This window comes from Rhinopithecus roxellana, chromosome 8, assembly GCF_007565055.1.
Source record: "Rhinopithecus roxellana isolate Shanxi Qingling chromosome 8, ASM756505v1, whole genome shotgun sequence".
Lineage (NCBI taxonomy): Eukaryota > Metazoa > Chordata > Mammalia > Primates > Cercopithecidae > Rhinopithecus > Rhinopithecus roxellana.
Window position 1 is genome coordinate 1,316,474 of NC_044556.1, and position 16,714 is coordinate 1,333,187.

Genomic DNA, 16,714 nt, shown 5'->3' on the forward strand with positions numbered 1-16,714 from the left:
GTGAAAATTTAGCACCTGAATTGTACTATGACTGTGGGGCATGTATGCTTAGATTTCACAGATTTAGTAAGGAAAAAAAAGGTCACACATTTACATGTTGAAATGGTATTTTGGATATTTTGGGTAAGCATACCTGCTTTCTCTGTTATGGCTCCTAGGAAATTTAAAATGGCATGAGTAGCCACATTAGGTTTCTATTGGACATGCGCAGATGTGCAGGTATGGAGTTTCACTTCCTCCATGCAGTAGCCACCTTCCTCTCCCATGCCCTCCACCTGATGTCCCTATTACTTCCCTGTCTCTGCTGCTGAAGTCTCTTTCTCATCTTCTGTGCTATTAGGCCTTCAGCCTGTGAGTACCACGGTGCCTGATTATGGTCTTGCTGCAGCGCTGTGTTGGCTCCTCCGTGCCAGGCTAGCACAGGGGAGGTGCTCTGCTGCTTTTCTCATCTGCACGGGGTGGAGGGGACTGGACTGATGTGTGTTACTGGATACCTGAGGATACCTTTGTCCCCCTCTGTCTGGCTTTTGGCCTTAGGTCCATAGGACAGAGGCATGGGAAGAATTGGTGGGAGGGCATTGGGACTTAGGAGAAGGTAATGGGGCACCTCCTTGATGTGGCTCCCTCCCTGGATGAGACAAGCCTAGCATGGCATCTGGGAGAACCTGGGAATGACTTAGGGAACTAGGGAAGACCCGTGGGCCTCATGCTGCCAGCATGTTGCTCTCTGGCTCTCCCCACACACGTCTCCTGAAGCAGTTACTAAATTCAGAGTGGGCACCATCCTAACTAAGCCAGGTGTCTCTCCTGCTGTGCTTCGTGCCCCCACCCACCCCGGCCATTTAAGTCCTCTTAAAGTATTTTTCCCCTTAGTTCCTGATTAATAATTGTGTTCATGGTATTTCAGGGAGTTCGAAAAAACAAATGTAAAAAATATTAATAAAGGCCAGGCGTGGTGGCTCATGCCTGTAATCCCTGCACTTTGGGAGGCCGAGGCGGGCGGATCACGAGGTCAGGGGATCGAGACCATCCTGGCTAACACGGTGAAACCCCGTCTCTACTAAAAATACAAAAAATTAGCCGGGCGCGGTGGCGGGCGCCTGTAGTCCCAGCAACTCGGGAGGCTGAGGCAGGAAAATGGCGCGAACCCAGGAGGCGGAGCTTGCAGTGAGCTGAGATTGCGCCATTGCACTCCAGCCTAGGCGACAGAGTGAGACTCCACCTCAAAAAAAAAAAAGTAATAAAAATTAGCCAAAGATGTGTTATCTTGCCATCTCTTTTCTACTCAGGGATGTGCACTTTTTATATTTTTTCATTCTGTATTTAGACCCTAGTCTAAAGCTTTATGTGTGATGCATCGCATTTCTACATCCTTAGATTTTTTTCCCTTTTTTTTTTGACGAGGTCTCACTCTGTCACCCAAATTGGAGTGCAGTGGTGTGATTCCGGCTCACAGCATCCTCTGCCTTCCAGGCTTAAGTGATGCTCCCTCCTCAGCCTCCAGAGTAGCTGGGACCACAGGCGTGCACCACCACGCCTGGCTAATCTTTTGTATTTTTGGTAGAGACACAGTTTTGCCGTGTTGCTCAGGCTGGACGTGAACTCCTGAACTTAATCAGATTTTTAGTAGAAAGGTGATGAGGCGTTCCTAGGGAGTGCCACAGGTTCCATACGAGTGTGATAGTCGCTGCCCTGGGTTTTGGTTTCTGTTGGTCTGAAAGTTCCTTACCAGTTAAATGGCTGTTACTCCTCAGTGGACTCAAAGGACAAGCTGGCCACATCTGCAGGGGAGTAAACTTAGGTTGTATGGTGGACTCTGAGTCTGCAAGATGCCAGCCTGGCTGCATCTGAGGCTACCTTGGGGCACAGCACCCAGGGCTGCTCTGTGAGTGGCTGCTTCCTGCAAGGGCTGAAGACAGGAGGAAAGGTGCGCGCAGTGAGGAGATGAGGCACGCTGCATGTCTTTTCTCTCCAGCACCTCCATGCACCTGTCAGTGTGATAGTTGGGCTACTTGACTTCTGTGGGTTATTTACTTTGTGGAAGTTAGGTGGAATTAAGGGCAAACTAATGTGGTTCTCACAAAGTGATAGATGCCTGCCAAGTTTTTTGCTTCCTTAGCTGTTGTCATCTGAAATGGTGTGGGTTTCATTTCATTCTGCGCCTTTACATTTTGAAAGTTACTGAGATGAGTGGGTGACAGCTATTTACTTCCAAGCATCCCTCTTCGGCAGATTCAGTTCAATTGTCTGGACAGGAGTAGACACTGAATGTATATGGAGGGCCTCCCAGCAGTGCATGGAATGGGTTATCTGGGTGACTTGCTTTTACCTGAGGGAAGAGAAGCCTGAAAGTGAAGTTAACGTTGCCTGGAAGGTGGGGACCCCTTGACCTATTTCCCTAGGATGGCATTGACCATCAAAGTCTTCTGTAAAGGTGTAAGAATGGCCTTCTGTGTACCTTTGGGGGTGTGTATCAGATATAAATCCAGCACTTGAGACACTGTCAGCTCTCACTGACTGGTCACAGTCTTCAGTTCCTGCTTTGTCAACCAGGGACTTTGGAAGCTCTGACATTAATTTACTGTCACATTCTGTGTTCCCTTTTCTTCAAGAAAAGTGATGCCGTTCCTCCTCCTAATCCCCATAGATTGGATTCTGTACCTGATGAGTGGTGAGGGCAAGATGAGAAGAAAAGTCATCTTGTCTAAAGCCATTTCTTTTTTTTTTTTGAGGCGGAGACTCGCTCTGTCGCCCAGGCTGGAGTGCAGTGGCGCGATCTCGGCTCACTGCAAGCTCCGCCTCCCGGGTTCATGCCATTCTCCTGCCTCAGCCTCCCGAGTAGCTGGGACTACAGGCGCCCGCCACTGCGCCCGGCTAATTTTTTGTATTTTTAGTAGAGATGGGGTTTCACCATGGTCTCGATCTCCTGATCTTGTGATCCGCCCGCCTCAGCCTCCCAAAGTGCTGGGATTACAGGCGTGAGCCACCGCGCCCGGCCATAAAGCCATTTCTTGAGAGAGTCTGGATACTGACTGGTGTAACGTCTTTTCCAGATCTTTCTCTTAAAATCACAATGAAGTGCCCAGGGTAATATCGTTGAAGAAAAGATCATCCCATTAACGTCAGCTCCTCACCGAGGTACCCAGGGTCCGATATCTCTGGATCCTGAGTCAGTGTGTGCTGTTGCCTTTCATGTGTGTGTCTGTTCCTGACTCCATCTCTCCTTGTGGCCATCAAAGGTCTAGTTTGGCTTTCCCACCCAGCAAGGGCTCTTGGTAGTCATGGCTAAAATGTTGCTGGGGGTGTTAGGTCATGGTGTCTCTAGAAGCACTTGGGCCAGCCCTGTTCCCTTTTGTGTCCCCAGTGAGTGTAGGCAGGTTCCAGGGACACCTTGAGTCAGCCACTGCTCTGCTGCTTTGAGAAGAAGCTTAGAGGCATGATATACTCTTGCTTACTCACCCCGGCTGCTTCCCAGTGGGTGAAATTAGAGCAGTTGATTGGAATGTCACCTTTCCCACTTGTGGATGTGTTTCAGGAGTTCAGTGTTGTTTCCACTTGCACGTAACAGGACTGTGTGTTAAGCTGGTGCGTTTTGGAACATTACGGCCACAGGCAGTGTGGTCATGAACCATGCAGATTGTCGTTTGCATTTCACTCATCTCTCTCTTGGCTTCCCAAATTCCCAAAGAGCATGATCTTGACCACTCACATGGAAGTTGGCATAACATGTTTCCTTGGTGTTTGGTATATAGGAAGGTTTTATAGTTTTATATTTAAATGAGGATTATAAGCTTAGTTTTTATACTTTTGTTTGCAATGGGAAAATTGCAGAAGACCGGTGTGATGTCATCCGGAGAAATTTTCTGATCGACACCAGGGGCCGCCCAAGATTGTATTATCAGCTGAGTTTGACTAAACCTGTTTTTCACTCTTTAACTTTTTCTCATTTTAATTATTTGTGCTAAGAAGTGAATTTCCTCTCCCACTCTTGCTGCCTTTGTAGTCTTTCATTCTCCATGTGTCCCCTGTGTTACCTTCCTCCTAGGAAACACTCCTCTTAAGCAGAGCGAAGTGCCCAGCTCACTGCCAGCCCCCACGTTGTGATCTGCATTGCTCTCTGGCCATCTTGGAGTCTCTCTCAGAGCAGGGTTTTAATCCGTAAATTCAAAGACAGAGTCTTATTCTGTTGCCTAGGTTGGAGTGCAGTGGCATGATCATAGCTTTCTGCCGCAGCCTTGCTGAGCTCAAGCAATGCTTCTGCCTCAGCCTCCTAAGAGCTTGGGACTGTGTGTGCGAGCACATCCAGCTGTGTTTCATATTACGGTGCAGATGAATCTCAGTGCCACATACCCTACACCAGCTCTGTTGAAAAAGATGAATAGGCCGGGCACGGTGGCTCAAGCCTGTAATCCCAGCACTTTGGGAGGCCAAGGCGGGCGGATCACGAGGTCAGGAGATCGAGACCATCCTGGCTAACACAGTGAAACCCCGTCTCTACTAAAAAAATACAAAAAATTAGCCGGGCGTGGTGGCGGGCGCCTGTAGTCCCAGCTACTCCGGAGGCTGAGCCAGGAGAATGGCATGAACCTGGGAGGCGGAGCTTGCAGTGAGCTGAGATTGCGCCACTGCACTCCAGCCTGGGTGACAGAGCAAGACTCCTCAAAAAAAAAAAGATGAATAGCTGAAAAGGTGTAAAGTGAAAACAGGTAAAGAAGATGGGATAATGGCTTTAAAAGAGGGAACAAGGAGAAAATGCCACTGTTAGCTGTGAAGGGCACAGCTGAGTCAGTGGGAATGCATAGCTTGAATTAATGACATTTCTTTCTTTCTTTCTTTTTTTTTTTTTGGAGACAGAGTCTCACTCTGTCGCCCAGGCTGGAGTGCAGTGGCCGGATCTCAGCTCACTGCAAGCTCCGCCCCCCGGGTTTACGACATTCTCCTGCCTCAGCGTCCGGACTAGCTGGTACTACAGGCGCCCACCACCTCACCCAGCTAGTTTTTTTTGTATTTTTTAGTAGAGACGGGGTTTCACTGCGTTAGCCAGGATGGTCTCGATCTCCTGACCTCGTGATCTGCCCGTCTCGGCCTCCCAAAGTGCTGGGATTACAGGCTTGAGCCACCGCGCCCGGCCGAATTAATGACATTTCTGTCATAATCTTTCAGCCTGTAATTTGGCCAGGTGTAGTGCCTGAAGGGCCAGCTCACCAAGTAGAAGTGGACAGACACCAAGAGGCCAGTAGGGGCTTGTGAAAGGGGATAGATTGCATAGAGGCTGAGTGGTTTTTACATGTGTGCCAAGTAGTTGATTGGTTTTCCGTGTAAGTAGGTGTTGTCATCCACACACCTGCCACCACCTCCGGCTTCATTCTGTGGGTCTTTGTGCCACCCACCTGGCATTGTTACCTAATTTCATCTGTAATTTTGCATCCTGCATTTCTAATGTAACATCACATACCCTCACCTTCACAAAGTCTAGAAATCTATGGAATGGGCCGCAAACTGTGGCCTGCGGGCCAGTTTTATTGGCACACAGTGAGGCTCATTTGTTTCAGTATTATTTGTGGCTACTTTCATGTTATGATGATGGCAGAATGGAATATTTTAACAGGCTGTTTGTCCTGCACATCTGGCCCTTTATTGGAAAAGTTAGCCTAGCCTGCCCCTGCTAGAATACATTTTAACCCAACAGTTTTTGTTTGGTTGGTTGGTTTGTTGGTTGGTTGGTTGGTTGGTTTTGGAGACGGAGTCTCGCTCTGTTGCCCAGGCTGGAGTGCAGTGGCGCAGTCTTGGCTCACTGCAACCTCTGCCTCCTGGGTTCAAGCAATTCTCCTGCCTCAGCCTCCTGAGTAGCTGGGACTACAGGTGCACGCCGCCATGCCCGGCTAATATTAGTAGAGATGGGGTTTCACCGTGTTGCCCAGTCTGGTCTCGAACTCCTGAGCTCAGGCAATCCACCTGCATCGGCCTCCCAGAGTGCTGGGATTATAGACGTGAGCCCCCATGTCCGGCCAGCCCAACAGTTTTGATCTTGTCCCTGTCAAAGTTTTGTTTTGTTTTTGCTACATGCTTCTCACAGGAACATGTTACATTCATGAATCCATCCTCCCAGATTCACCCATCAGCAACATGATGTAACCCACATGTAACAATGGACCCTTTCGGTGTACCTGAGCCACTTGTCCCTTCAGCTGCTGGCAGGTTTTGCAGGGAAAAGATGGTGCAGCATTTTCAGTGCTACTAGTTTAATTAGCCTGCTGATGAGTTTCAAAAGCAGAGAGAATGGAATTCTGGTTGATGAGATTGTGGCCTGCCCGGTTTCCTGGTCCTCCTGGCTGCAAGATCCTTGTGTGCCGGTGTCCCCTCCAGTGGAGAAGAGAGAGCGAGAGTGTGGCTCACACTCTCCCCTAGCAGGAAGGCCGGTATATCTCTGCCTTGGCTTGTCTGATTCAAGGCAAGCTGCAGGGTCTGAGGTACTGCAGAATCAAGAGGTAATGGGGCCCCACCACTCAACTGGTCCAAGAGGTGGGGGGTGGGGTGTATACACTCTGCATGAAGGAGGATTAAGGCTTCTAAGAGCTGCCTCGGCTCAAGGCCCCTGGCCCGGCTCCAGGTGGCGCAGTCTGGCTGATGACACGAGCGCAGTTCTCACCAGCTGCCTGAGCCAGTCAGATGGAAAAGTAATCCTGTTTGTGCTTCCCCACTGACACAGATTGTACAATTAAACAGGCCGCTGTCATGAATTTGAAGTAGCCACCACTGTAGCACCTAGGAGGGGAATAGACCTTCTTATACTGATGTTGTGTAACCAGCATTTCAGCAAAGATGTTTCTAGGACAAGATAAGATGTAAATTGCTGTAAATTGAATCATATTGAGAAATTACCAGGTTTTTACCAGTCAGGGTCCCTCATCCCCTTGTTTTTGTCTCCGGGCAGAATGTAGCATTCCCCCAAAATAATTATTTATACAAGAGCCTTGGAGCAGTGGAGAGGTGACCTCCTCTACCTGAAGGGTATGTGCGACTGCGAACTTGTGATTTCATGAGGGGCTGTAGTCGGCATTGGCTAGCACTCTGTATGGAATAAAACAAATTTAAGCCATGTCCCCTGAGGCATCTTACTGCTTGGGAAGCATAAGTGACAGCTTGGTGTCCCTTCCCTTTGCCCCCACACCTCATGGCTTCAGTAGGGTGGTATGTTTTAGATTTCACCTATGTGGGGTATGTCTCATTGTAAGCAGATGGCCACCTGCTACAGGGAGAGGTCTTGGCTCTGATTTGTTTAGGAGGATGAAATTCTTTGGAAACACTACTGCTAGAAGTCTGACTTAAGACCCAGCTTATGGGCCACGTGGCACTCAGCTGCTTCTGCAGAGAAGGCAGGCCACTGATGGGTACAGCAAAGTGTGGTGCTGCTGGCCAAGCCAAAGACCCATGTGGGGTGACTGGGCCTTTGCCCCTTGTGGGTGTTGCCAGTGCTTGGTGAGTGGAGGCAGCTGCGGAGCAGAGGACTTTGAAGCACATGCTGCTCCAAGTGACGTCCAGCCAACCGGGCCATCATACGCTCTGCCTCTGTCACCATGGGGATGATGATGAAGGTGATAAAGTCACAGCCTGCTTTTTAGGGTTGCTGTGTGGATAACTAAGCCAATACAGATGAAGTGCTGGATAACAGTATCAGCTCAGGAAGTGGCAGGTACCTCCTGTGGAGCTCTTCCAGGCCCTAGTGCAGGTCGGTGTGATGATGGTTTGCATAAAGCTCTGCTAAGTGTGGTTGTATGGGAGAATCAGAAAGCCTTCTGTTAACAAGCCATCGTCTTGGCGACTGCTCCTGCCTTCCCTGGCGTCTTTCTGCCTGTGTGCTCCATCACTTTAGGAGAGGGGTGAGTCTGAACAGACCAGACAGAATGAAGGCAGGATTACTGGGTTTCAGGGGGCCTGCTGGGAGGCCAGGACTTCAGGTAGAACTATACATACAAAGTATAGCTGGTCCCAACTCCCAACCCGTTGGTTTTCTCAGTGACTTGTGATGGACAGAACTGGAACTGAATCTCCAGCAATCAGCAGATTCTGGGCAGTTGTTTGTGGTCTTTCTCTTTTCCTCTCTGGCTTGCCTTTAGAGTCCCAGAACTAAGCCTGCCCTGCATGTCTGTATCTATCGCTATCTTGCTTTCTAATCTCCTTTCGTGGTCTGGAAACAGGTTGCTTGGGGCCAGGCGCTTTGTGATGAGTGGGCTCAAAACAAAGTCTGTCTGGAGACCCTGAAAGCCCCTTCAAAGGATAGGAGCTAATTGGGCCAGGCGATGAAGAGAACTATGGCTTGATGGAGGATGCCAGTGAAGAGGGCTTGCTGCCATCCACTTTGCAAGTAGGAACTCCATCATTGCAGAAAGTGTTGCAAACTTTCTGAACTGGTTTTGGATTTTTTGTTTTCTACATCTTTTGTTAGATTTCTGATTTGTCTGAACTATTGACTAGAATGTAAATAAGGTTAGTCCAAGGAAACAATTTGTTTCCTGCTCAAAGTTATAAAACATTACAGTTGTGTTCATTACAGTTAAGTACTGTCTATCCCTAAAATTTCCCCAAAATTCACTTAAATACTATGATTGCAAAGAACATCTTTGAAAACAGGCATACTTAGCCGGATGCAGTGGCTCACGCCTGTAATCCCAGCATTTTGGGGAGGCCGAGGCAGGCGGATCACCTGAGGTCGGGAGTTTGAGACCAGCCTGACCAACATGAAGAAATCCCATCTCTACTAAAAATACAAAATTAGCTGGGCGTGGAGGCACATGCATGTAATACCAGCTACTCAGGAGGCTGAGGCCCGAGAATTGCTAGAACCTGGGAGGCAGAGGTTACAGTGAGTTGAGATCACGCCACTGCACTCTAGCCTGGGCAACAAGAGCAAAACTCTGTCTTTAAAAACAAAAACAAACAAACAAAAAAAGCCAAAAAAACCCGGCATGCTTAATAAGAGGTCTATGAATTTAGAGGGAAAATTTATGTTTTTATTCTGATTAACCCAGAGATTCCCAAATTTTCTTGATTCACAACATCCTTAAACGTCTCAGTTTTTTCTATGATGCTCTCAGGCCAAAGGAAATAGCCAACAATGTTGTTTATTAGGTGGTTAAACTCAAGCAGCAGAATAAGTACCAGTGTCTCAACAACTGTGTAGCTGTCTGGAAAAAAAAAAAAAAAAAAAAGAATATATATTTTATCCTTACAAAACCATACTTTGCCTTTTATTTTTTTCCTTGGCAGAGTCTTGGTCTGTTGCCCAGGCTGGAGTGCAGTGGCACAATCTTGGCTCACTGCAGCCTCTGCCTCCTGGGTTCAAGTGATTCTCCTGTCTCAGCCTGTGGAGTAGCTGGGATTACAAGTACGTGCCATCATACCTGGCTGATTTTTTTGTATTTTTAGTAGAGATGGGGTTTTACCAGATGGGCAGGCTGGTCTCAAACTCGTGACCTCAAGTGATCCGCCTACCTCATGCTCCCAGAGTGCTGGGATTACAGGTGTGACCCACCATGCCCGGCCCATAGTTACTTTCTAATAGAGTGTGTCTGCCTGTTGGGTGCTGCACAAGTTCTCAAACCTTAGAACCAGATTGGATGTCACTACCTGCATTTCCTGTTCATGTTGATTTTTATATGACCTTTGCTTTTTTTTTTTCTTTTGGAGATGGAGTCTTGCTCTGTGCCCCAGGCTGAAGGTGACAGGGGTGGCTGACTTGTTGTTGGAGCCTAGATGCTAGGGGTCTGGGGCAGTGTGGGGTGGGGGGGGGATCCGCTGTGGGAAGAATTCACCCAAGAAGGCTGACCTCATCAAATCTGGGTCTTAGAAAAGTCGTCTGGCTCTCACATAGGAGTTCTCACTCTACCTCTCTTTCTTGCCCTATAACAGACTAGAAGTGGTTGGTTTTCCTCATGTTTCTTGTCATTGCAGTAAGAGTGGGCTCTTGAAGTTTCCCAAGCGTCTTACTTTCCTGTGGTCATGGGAAGGCTATGGGCATAGCAATAGGTCAGTATGGTCCCTTGAAGTGCAGGTGCTGTACAGGCCCAGAGTGGGTGCAGGAGTCCCAGGCGTCTTATGGTGATCCCCCTTGTGGGGCCATGGATGTCACTTTCTTTTCTTTCTTTTTCTTTTTCTTTTTTGAGACGGAGTTTCACTCTTGTTGCCCAGGCCTGGAGTACAGTGGCACAATCTTGGCTCACTGCAGTTTCCACCTCCCAGGTTCAAGCAATTGTCCGGCGTCAGCCTCTGGAGTAGTTGGGATTACAGGTGCCCGCCACCATGCCCAGCTAATTTTTTGTATTTTTAGTAGAGATGGGGGTTTCATCATGTTGGCCAGGCTTGTCTCCAACTTCTGACCTCAGGTGATCCACCCTTCTCGGCCTCCCGAAGTGCTGGGATTAGAGGTGTGAGCCACTGCGCCCGGCCAGATGTCACTTTCATTGGTTATCTTCAGAACCTCCTTAAAGAAACTCTGGGGTACTGGTAGCTCCCAGGTTTGTCCCATGTGTCGAACATGTCATACCTTCACATTCGAACAGACAACGTCCAACAGTTTCTTTCCTCAGGGACCTGGGTGTGTGTTAAGGATGGCGGCCACTGTGTCACGACCGTCTGTGTTGGACACTTCTGGTGTGTGTGTGTGCAGCTCACTAGTGAGGATTTCCTTAGTTCAGAGGCAAACTTAAACTGCCCAGGAATCAGATGCCAGGTTTTGGGCCACTCTATCTGCTTAGACCTGGTCTTCCCACTCCTGGGTCATGTACTTCTCTCTACCTTGGTGTCCCTATCTGTAAAGTGGGGATGAGGCCAGAAGCAGTGTTAGCATTTTTGAGGATTTAACTGTTACTTGTGAGCTGGCTAAGGAAGGGTGTTTTGGCTTTTGCAGTGGCTTAAAACACCAAATGAGGCAAGGTTGAAGAGTCAGGTTTTCTGTAGAAAACTGTTTTTTCCTCTTGTGAGCAGAAAATTCAGCTTCTGGCCAGGCGTGGTGGTTCACACCTGTAACCCCAGCAATTTGGGAGGCCAAGGTGGGCGGATCATCTGAGGTCAGGAGTTTGAGACCAGCCTGGCCAACAGGGTGAAACCCATCTCTACTAAAAATACAAATATTAGCCAGCCATGGTGGTACACGCCTGTAATCCCAGTTACTGGGGAGGCTGAGGTGGGAGAATCATTTGACCCCCGAAGGCAGAGGTTGCAGTGAGCCAGGATTGTACCACTGCACTCCCTGGGCGACAGACCCTGTTTCAAAAAAAAAAAGAAAGAAAGAAAAGAAAATTCAGCTTCCTTGGCTCAAGGGCCTGTCTAAGCCTGGTGAGAAGGTGAAGAAGAGTAGTCACTGGCCCAGGGCACACATGAGTTTTCATCCCTTGGCTTTGCTGGAAGTCTTTTTGGAAAGAGACAAGCATGGCCCAGCCCAGAAGTTCTGGAAGTCCTTGGCCTCATCTTGCCTCAGGGGCATTGCTTCAAGATTTCCAGAACGTCATTACTTAATGGAAAATTTATGGGGGCTGCTTCCTTTTGGGACAGCTTGGCTCTGCCCCCTGGCGGCCTGTGTCCTTGTGGCTGGGCTGCTCCCGTCCCTGCCTGCCATCACTCACCTGGCGTGTGCTTGTTGTGCAGCATCAGCTGTATGTTTCTGGAGCTGCTTTCTAGAAGAAATCTAATTGTAGAAACCAAACTGCATGGCATTCCTTGGCCTCACTCTGTGTACCTTCCATCCCGGGACCCAGGCTTCCCCAGTGCCTTTAGGCCTCCCCTCCCCCTTGGCCCCATCACACTTGTCCCCTTCAGTCACTTTGAACTTGCTGGTCCTGCCACATGGAAGCCTTCTCCAGCCGACTCCACATGTGAGTGGGGTTTAAACCCCACTGACGTGTTTCCTTGTCTGTGATGCTGTCCTTCTGCCAATACTTGTGTCCAGTCACTTCGTGTGTCCTGTAATCTGTCTATGCCTGGACCAAGACTGGTACACTGGACCCAAGGTTCCCAGCAAGCTGGTATGTGGCTGGTATCATTTGTTCCTGTGTCTTCTCCTATCTCACTGGCCTCCTATCTCCACAGCCTAGTCCACGAAATTGTTTTATGTAGCAAATTCTCCATTTGGCAATTTTAAAATAGGATTATTTGCCAGAACTACATTTACAAAAATAGTTTGTGTAATCCTGGTTTAAATAAATTACACAAAGTAATTCACTGGCAGCTCGGGTGCCTAGTGTGTGCCAGGCATAAAGCTGCTTCTGCACCCACTAAAAGTTCATTCCAGAATGATATCTCCACTGAGTTCTTACGTTTATTACTAGAGATGCTTGTTAGATGCAGTCAGCCCCGAGCTTTCAAAGTTTTTCTTACTACTGGAACTGAGTTTAAAAAGCCGACCATATATATATACTTTTTGCCAGTAGAAAAATGTCACAAAAAGGATGCAAATGGCCAGTATACATCTGAGCAAGTGCCTTTTCTCATGACTCATCAGTGTGGAAACTCAGTCACTGCAAGGGGTGGGTTGTGTTTCCAGAGGGCAATATGGCAGTAAAAACATGCATACTGGTGACCTGCAGCTATACATCTTGGGGTTTGTCCCACTGGAAAAACTGGACAGGTATTCAGAACCACCGTTGTGAAGATGCTTGTGGCAGGGTTTGCAAAGTTGGGGTGGCCTTCAGCAGGAGTTGTTCAGGTGAGGGGAGGTACCAGAGCAGGTGCTCAGACAGGCACTGACAGCAGGGACCTGTGTTGCTACTGGGGGCGTGCCTTATAGTTAAGAAAAATGGTAGGTCTTGGCCGGGCACGGTGGCTCACACCTGTAATCCCAACACTTTGGGAGCCCGAGGCGGGTAGATCACGAAGTCAGGAGTTTTGAGACCAGCCTGGGCCAAGATTGTGAAACCCCATCTCTACTAAAAATACAAAAATTAGCCGGGCACGGTGGTGACCGCTTATAATCCCAGCTACTCGGAAGGCTGAGGCAGGAGAATTGTTTGAACCAGGGAGGCGGAGGTTTCAGTGAGCCGAGATCCCGCCACTGCACTCTAGCCTGGGCAACAAGAGCAAGGCTCCATCTCAAAAAAAAAAAAAAAAAAAAAAAAGAAGAAGAAAATGATAGGTCTAGTATGGATTCATTTTTGTTTTATCGGCAGTAAACATGCAGATTTTTTTCTCAGCAAACCTGCATTATTTAAGTTACCAAGAAAATATTCTTAGTAAGTTTGTGGCTTTGCCCTGAGCACTTGGCAGTGGGCTGAGTGAACCATCCATGGGTGGGCGGACCTGGCCTTCCTGCTTCTCCTTGCCTGGCCCACCAAATGGAATTACTGACTTAGCTCGATGCTTCGTGTGTGACAAGTGCAAACAATTTTAATGTAAATGTCATATGTAGGAGTCTGCAAATCATCCTCTTCCACACTCAGGCAGCGTCTCCTAAAAGCTCACAGATAGGTAAAGGGATGTGCAGGTTTGTGAGACGTGGTGTCATTGTACCTCCTTCCCCATGATCTTCATAGTTCCCAGAGCCCCTGCTGGTTCCTAGTGGGCTCTCACCACCTCACTCTGCCTCCTGTGTTGGATTGTGGTCTCCTCCCTGCTGGAGGGTAAGTCTTTGGGGAGAGGAGATACTGGAACCCTTTCAGTCAAAGCATGGGGTGGCCCCTCTGGTCAACCTGGCCAGCTACTGCCAGGGAAGCTCAGTCCTTGGAGACCACAGCCGGAAGGACTTGTCATTCTGAGCAGTGCCCATCTGCTAACTGATCTCTCACAGGGACTCTTCTCTTCCTTTGTAGAGTGCCTGGTGAAGAATGTGATGGGATCACTAGCATGTCTGCGGAGAGCGGCCCTGGGACGAGATTGAGAAATCTGCCAGTAATGGGGGATGGACTAGAAACTTCCCAAATGTCTACGACGCAGGCCCAGGCCCAACCTCAGCCAGCCAACGCAGCCAGCACCAACCCCCCGCCCCCAGAGACCTCCAACCCTAACAAGCCCAAGAGGCAGACCAACCAACTGCAATACCTGCTCAGAGTGGTGCTCAAGACACTATGGAAACATCAGTTTGCGTGGCCTTTCCAGCAGCCTGTGGATGCCGTCAAGCTGAACCTCCCTGTGAGTAGTGTGGGCAGGGCCCAGGGCTGCCATCGTCGAGGTCTCCTCCTGCATGTCTCCTGGTCAGGACAGATCCTGGGGGAGGGTAGGAGATGCATTTGGAGTTGTGGTGAGAGCTTCACGGCCCTTGAGTGAGTGGTTTCAGCAGTTCTAATCAGTTGAAATCGGGGAGAAAGAACAAGTTAATTGGCTTAACAATAACTGGTTTCTTAGATACTGGAATCCTGGGGAAAATTGTGTAGAGGTTGAAGCAGTGGGAGAAAGGAAGGCCTACAGATCTACTTCCAGTTCCATGGTGAGTTGAAGTCAGAGCACTTGGCCATCCTGGCCCCTTCCTTTCTCAAGTGTGGACATAGTTGATCAAGGATAAGTAGACGTAGTTGATCAAACTATGCTAGAGGGGGATCGGCTTGCCGCAATAGCAGTCACCTAGCATCATCGTCACCGTCACCCAGAGCACGCAGTGGGGAAAGGTAGTGTATTACCTCCCAGGGAGCGCAAGTACATGGAGGTGACCCCAGGTGGAGAAAGGTGGCTGTGGCTGCAGCTGCACAGGCAGTGTTGCCCTCCCTCCCTCTGACTGCAGCACACTTGCTCTTGTGCTTTTTGTGAGCCCACCACTCTTCTCTTTCCCTAGAGAGTTTTCCATTTGCCCATATCCCTAGCAAACTGTTCTGCAAGCACAACTTGTATCTCCAACTGAACCTCAGGGAGCAGATGGAATAAATGCTTTAGTTTTTTTTCTTTTGTTTAAAGCACCAAGGACTAATTGTCTTTAAATTGTCCTTTACTGTTTGCTAAGTCCCGTGCACCCCCTGGCAAGTGCATTAGGTGGTTGCAGCCACTGACCCAGGCTGGTGTGTGTACACTAGAGCTACTCGGGTATAGGAGCGGCCTTAGCCTCTGCCAGGCATCCAGACTCCCAAGTTTAAAGCCATTGTGTCTGTAAGAACTGTCTGGTGCTATTGGTTCACTGAATACGTGTCGTGCACCCGGGGGAAGATAATCAGAAGAGGGCAGTATGTGTCTGGGTCTTGAGCTGGCTCAGGAAAGGTATGGAGGCAAAAGGGGCCCCACTCTCTATTGACCAAAATAAGGAGTGGAGGCAGTCAGCTGTGTTGGCCTGCGGGAGGGAGACTGTTGGGGGAGCTCACTGCACCAGTCTCTAGCCGGGCAGGGCAGGGTCCATAGTTGAGAGTGATGTTCTCAGAGCAGATGCACAGAACCAGGAGAGAAGGAGCTGGGGGCTGGAGTGGAACCCAGAGCGCTGTGAGGCCCTTAGGGGTTGGGGGGAAGGCAGAAGGCCTACAGAAGAGAGCATTTCCCCAGATTCCAACATCAGAAGCTACAGGGAGGTCAAAGAGATGAGGATTCCGACCTGACCGTCCTGTTGACCTTTAGGAGGGCATTGGTGACCTTAGGAAGACGTGACACAGAAGTAGAAACCAGATTTGCGACGGTGTGAATGCAAAGGTGAGGATGTGAAGCCACCATTTCAAGAAGCTTGGCTTTGAAGGGAAATGCATCAGTGCCAGAATAGCAGAGGGGTCAGCTTGTTACAAGAAAACACAGTGGGAACTGAAGCAGGGAGGGCTGAGAAGGTGAAGACAGGAGAAGGAAGGGCTGGGCGACTTGAGATTGCCGGGAAGCAGCAGCATCCCAGGTGAGGCTGAGGGAACAGTGCTGACCAGCAGGTCAGACAAATATGGGTGGTTGGTTAGGCCATGGGGTTTGGGAGTTCAAGGTCAGTCTCTGAAGTGCAGGCCAGAGAGTGGCCAGGACATTCTTGATCCGGGCAGAGTGTGAAGCTACCTGTCCCTGTGACTGTTGACGTTGCCCTCATTAGCTCTGACATAAGAGGAAGGGACTGATCCATGGTGGCTCTGATCTGATGTCTTCAGAGATGGGAGAGTGAGGAGCTGAGGAGGGAGCTTGCTGGATGAGAGTGGTCTCAGGGCGTTTGGTGGGGGCTGAGCCAAAGGGGATGCTTGATCAGGAGCATCGTCATGCTAAAGCTGTTTTCCGGGGACTTCCTTCTTCAGGAGATGTTAAGGCCACCCCAAAAAGTATTCCTTGTCTGTTTTCTGATGCCTTCTAGGTCTTCACCCGCATTTTTTGTTTGTTTGTTTGTTTGTTTTTGAGACGGAGTCTCGCTCTTTCGCCCAGGCTGGAGTGCAGTGGCCCGATCTCAGCTCACTGCAAGCTCCGCCTCCCGGGTTTACGCCATTCTCCTGTCTCAGCCTCCCGAGTAACTGGGACTATAGGCGCCCGCCACCTCGCCCGGCTAGTTTTTTGTATTTTTTAGTAGAGACGGGGTTTCACGGTGTTAGCCAGGATGGTCTCGATCTCCTGACCTCGTGATCCACCCGTCTTGGCCTCCCAAAGTGCTGGGATTACAGGCTTGAGCCACCGTGCCCGGCCTTCACCCGCATTTGATCTCCTGTCATGCCCCTAAACCTTACTATCCAGGCTGGCAGTTCCTCTTCCTCCACTGTTCTCTCTGTCTTCACCCCAATTCCTCTTCACTGTTCTGTTTGCCCTTGAGCCATGTGACACACTGTGGCCAATTCAGTGGCCTTTGGCCATAGAATAAAAT

The 16,714-nt window shown here is 49.3% G+C and overlaps 1 protein-coding gene across 1 annotated transcript in view; it reads left to right on the forward strand.

The window, feature by feature from the left end:
* BRD4 (bromodomain containing 4) overlaps window positions 1-16,714 on the forward strand; it is a 99,547-nt gene that overhangs the window by 46,701 nt on the left and 36,132 nt on the right. The window contains 1 exon segment of the mRNA XM_030935104.1: window positions 13,800-14,118. Coding sequence (XP_030790964.1) covers window positions 13,834-14,118 — 285 coding nt within the window. The 5' untranslated portion in view covers window positions 13,800-13,833.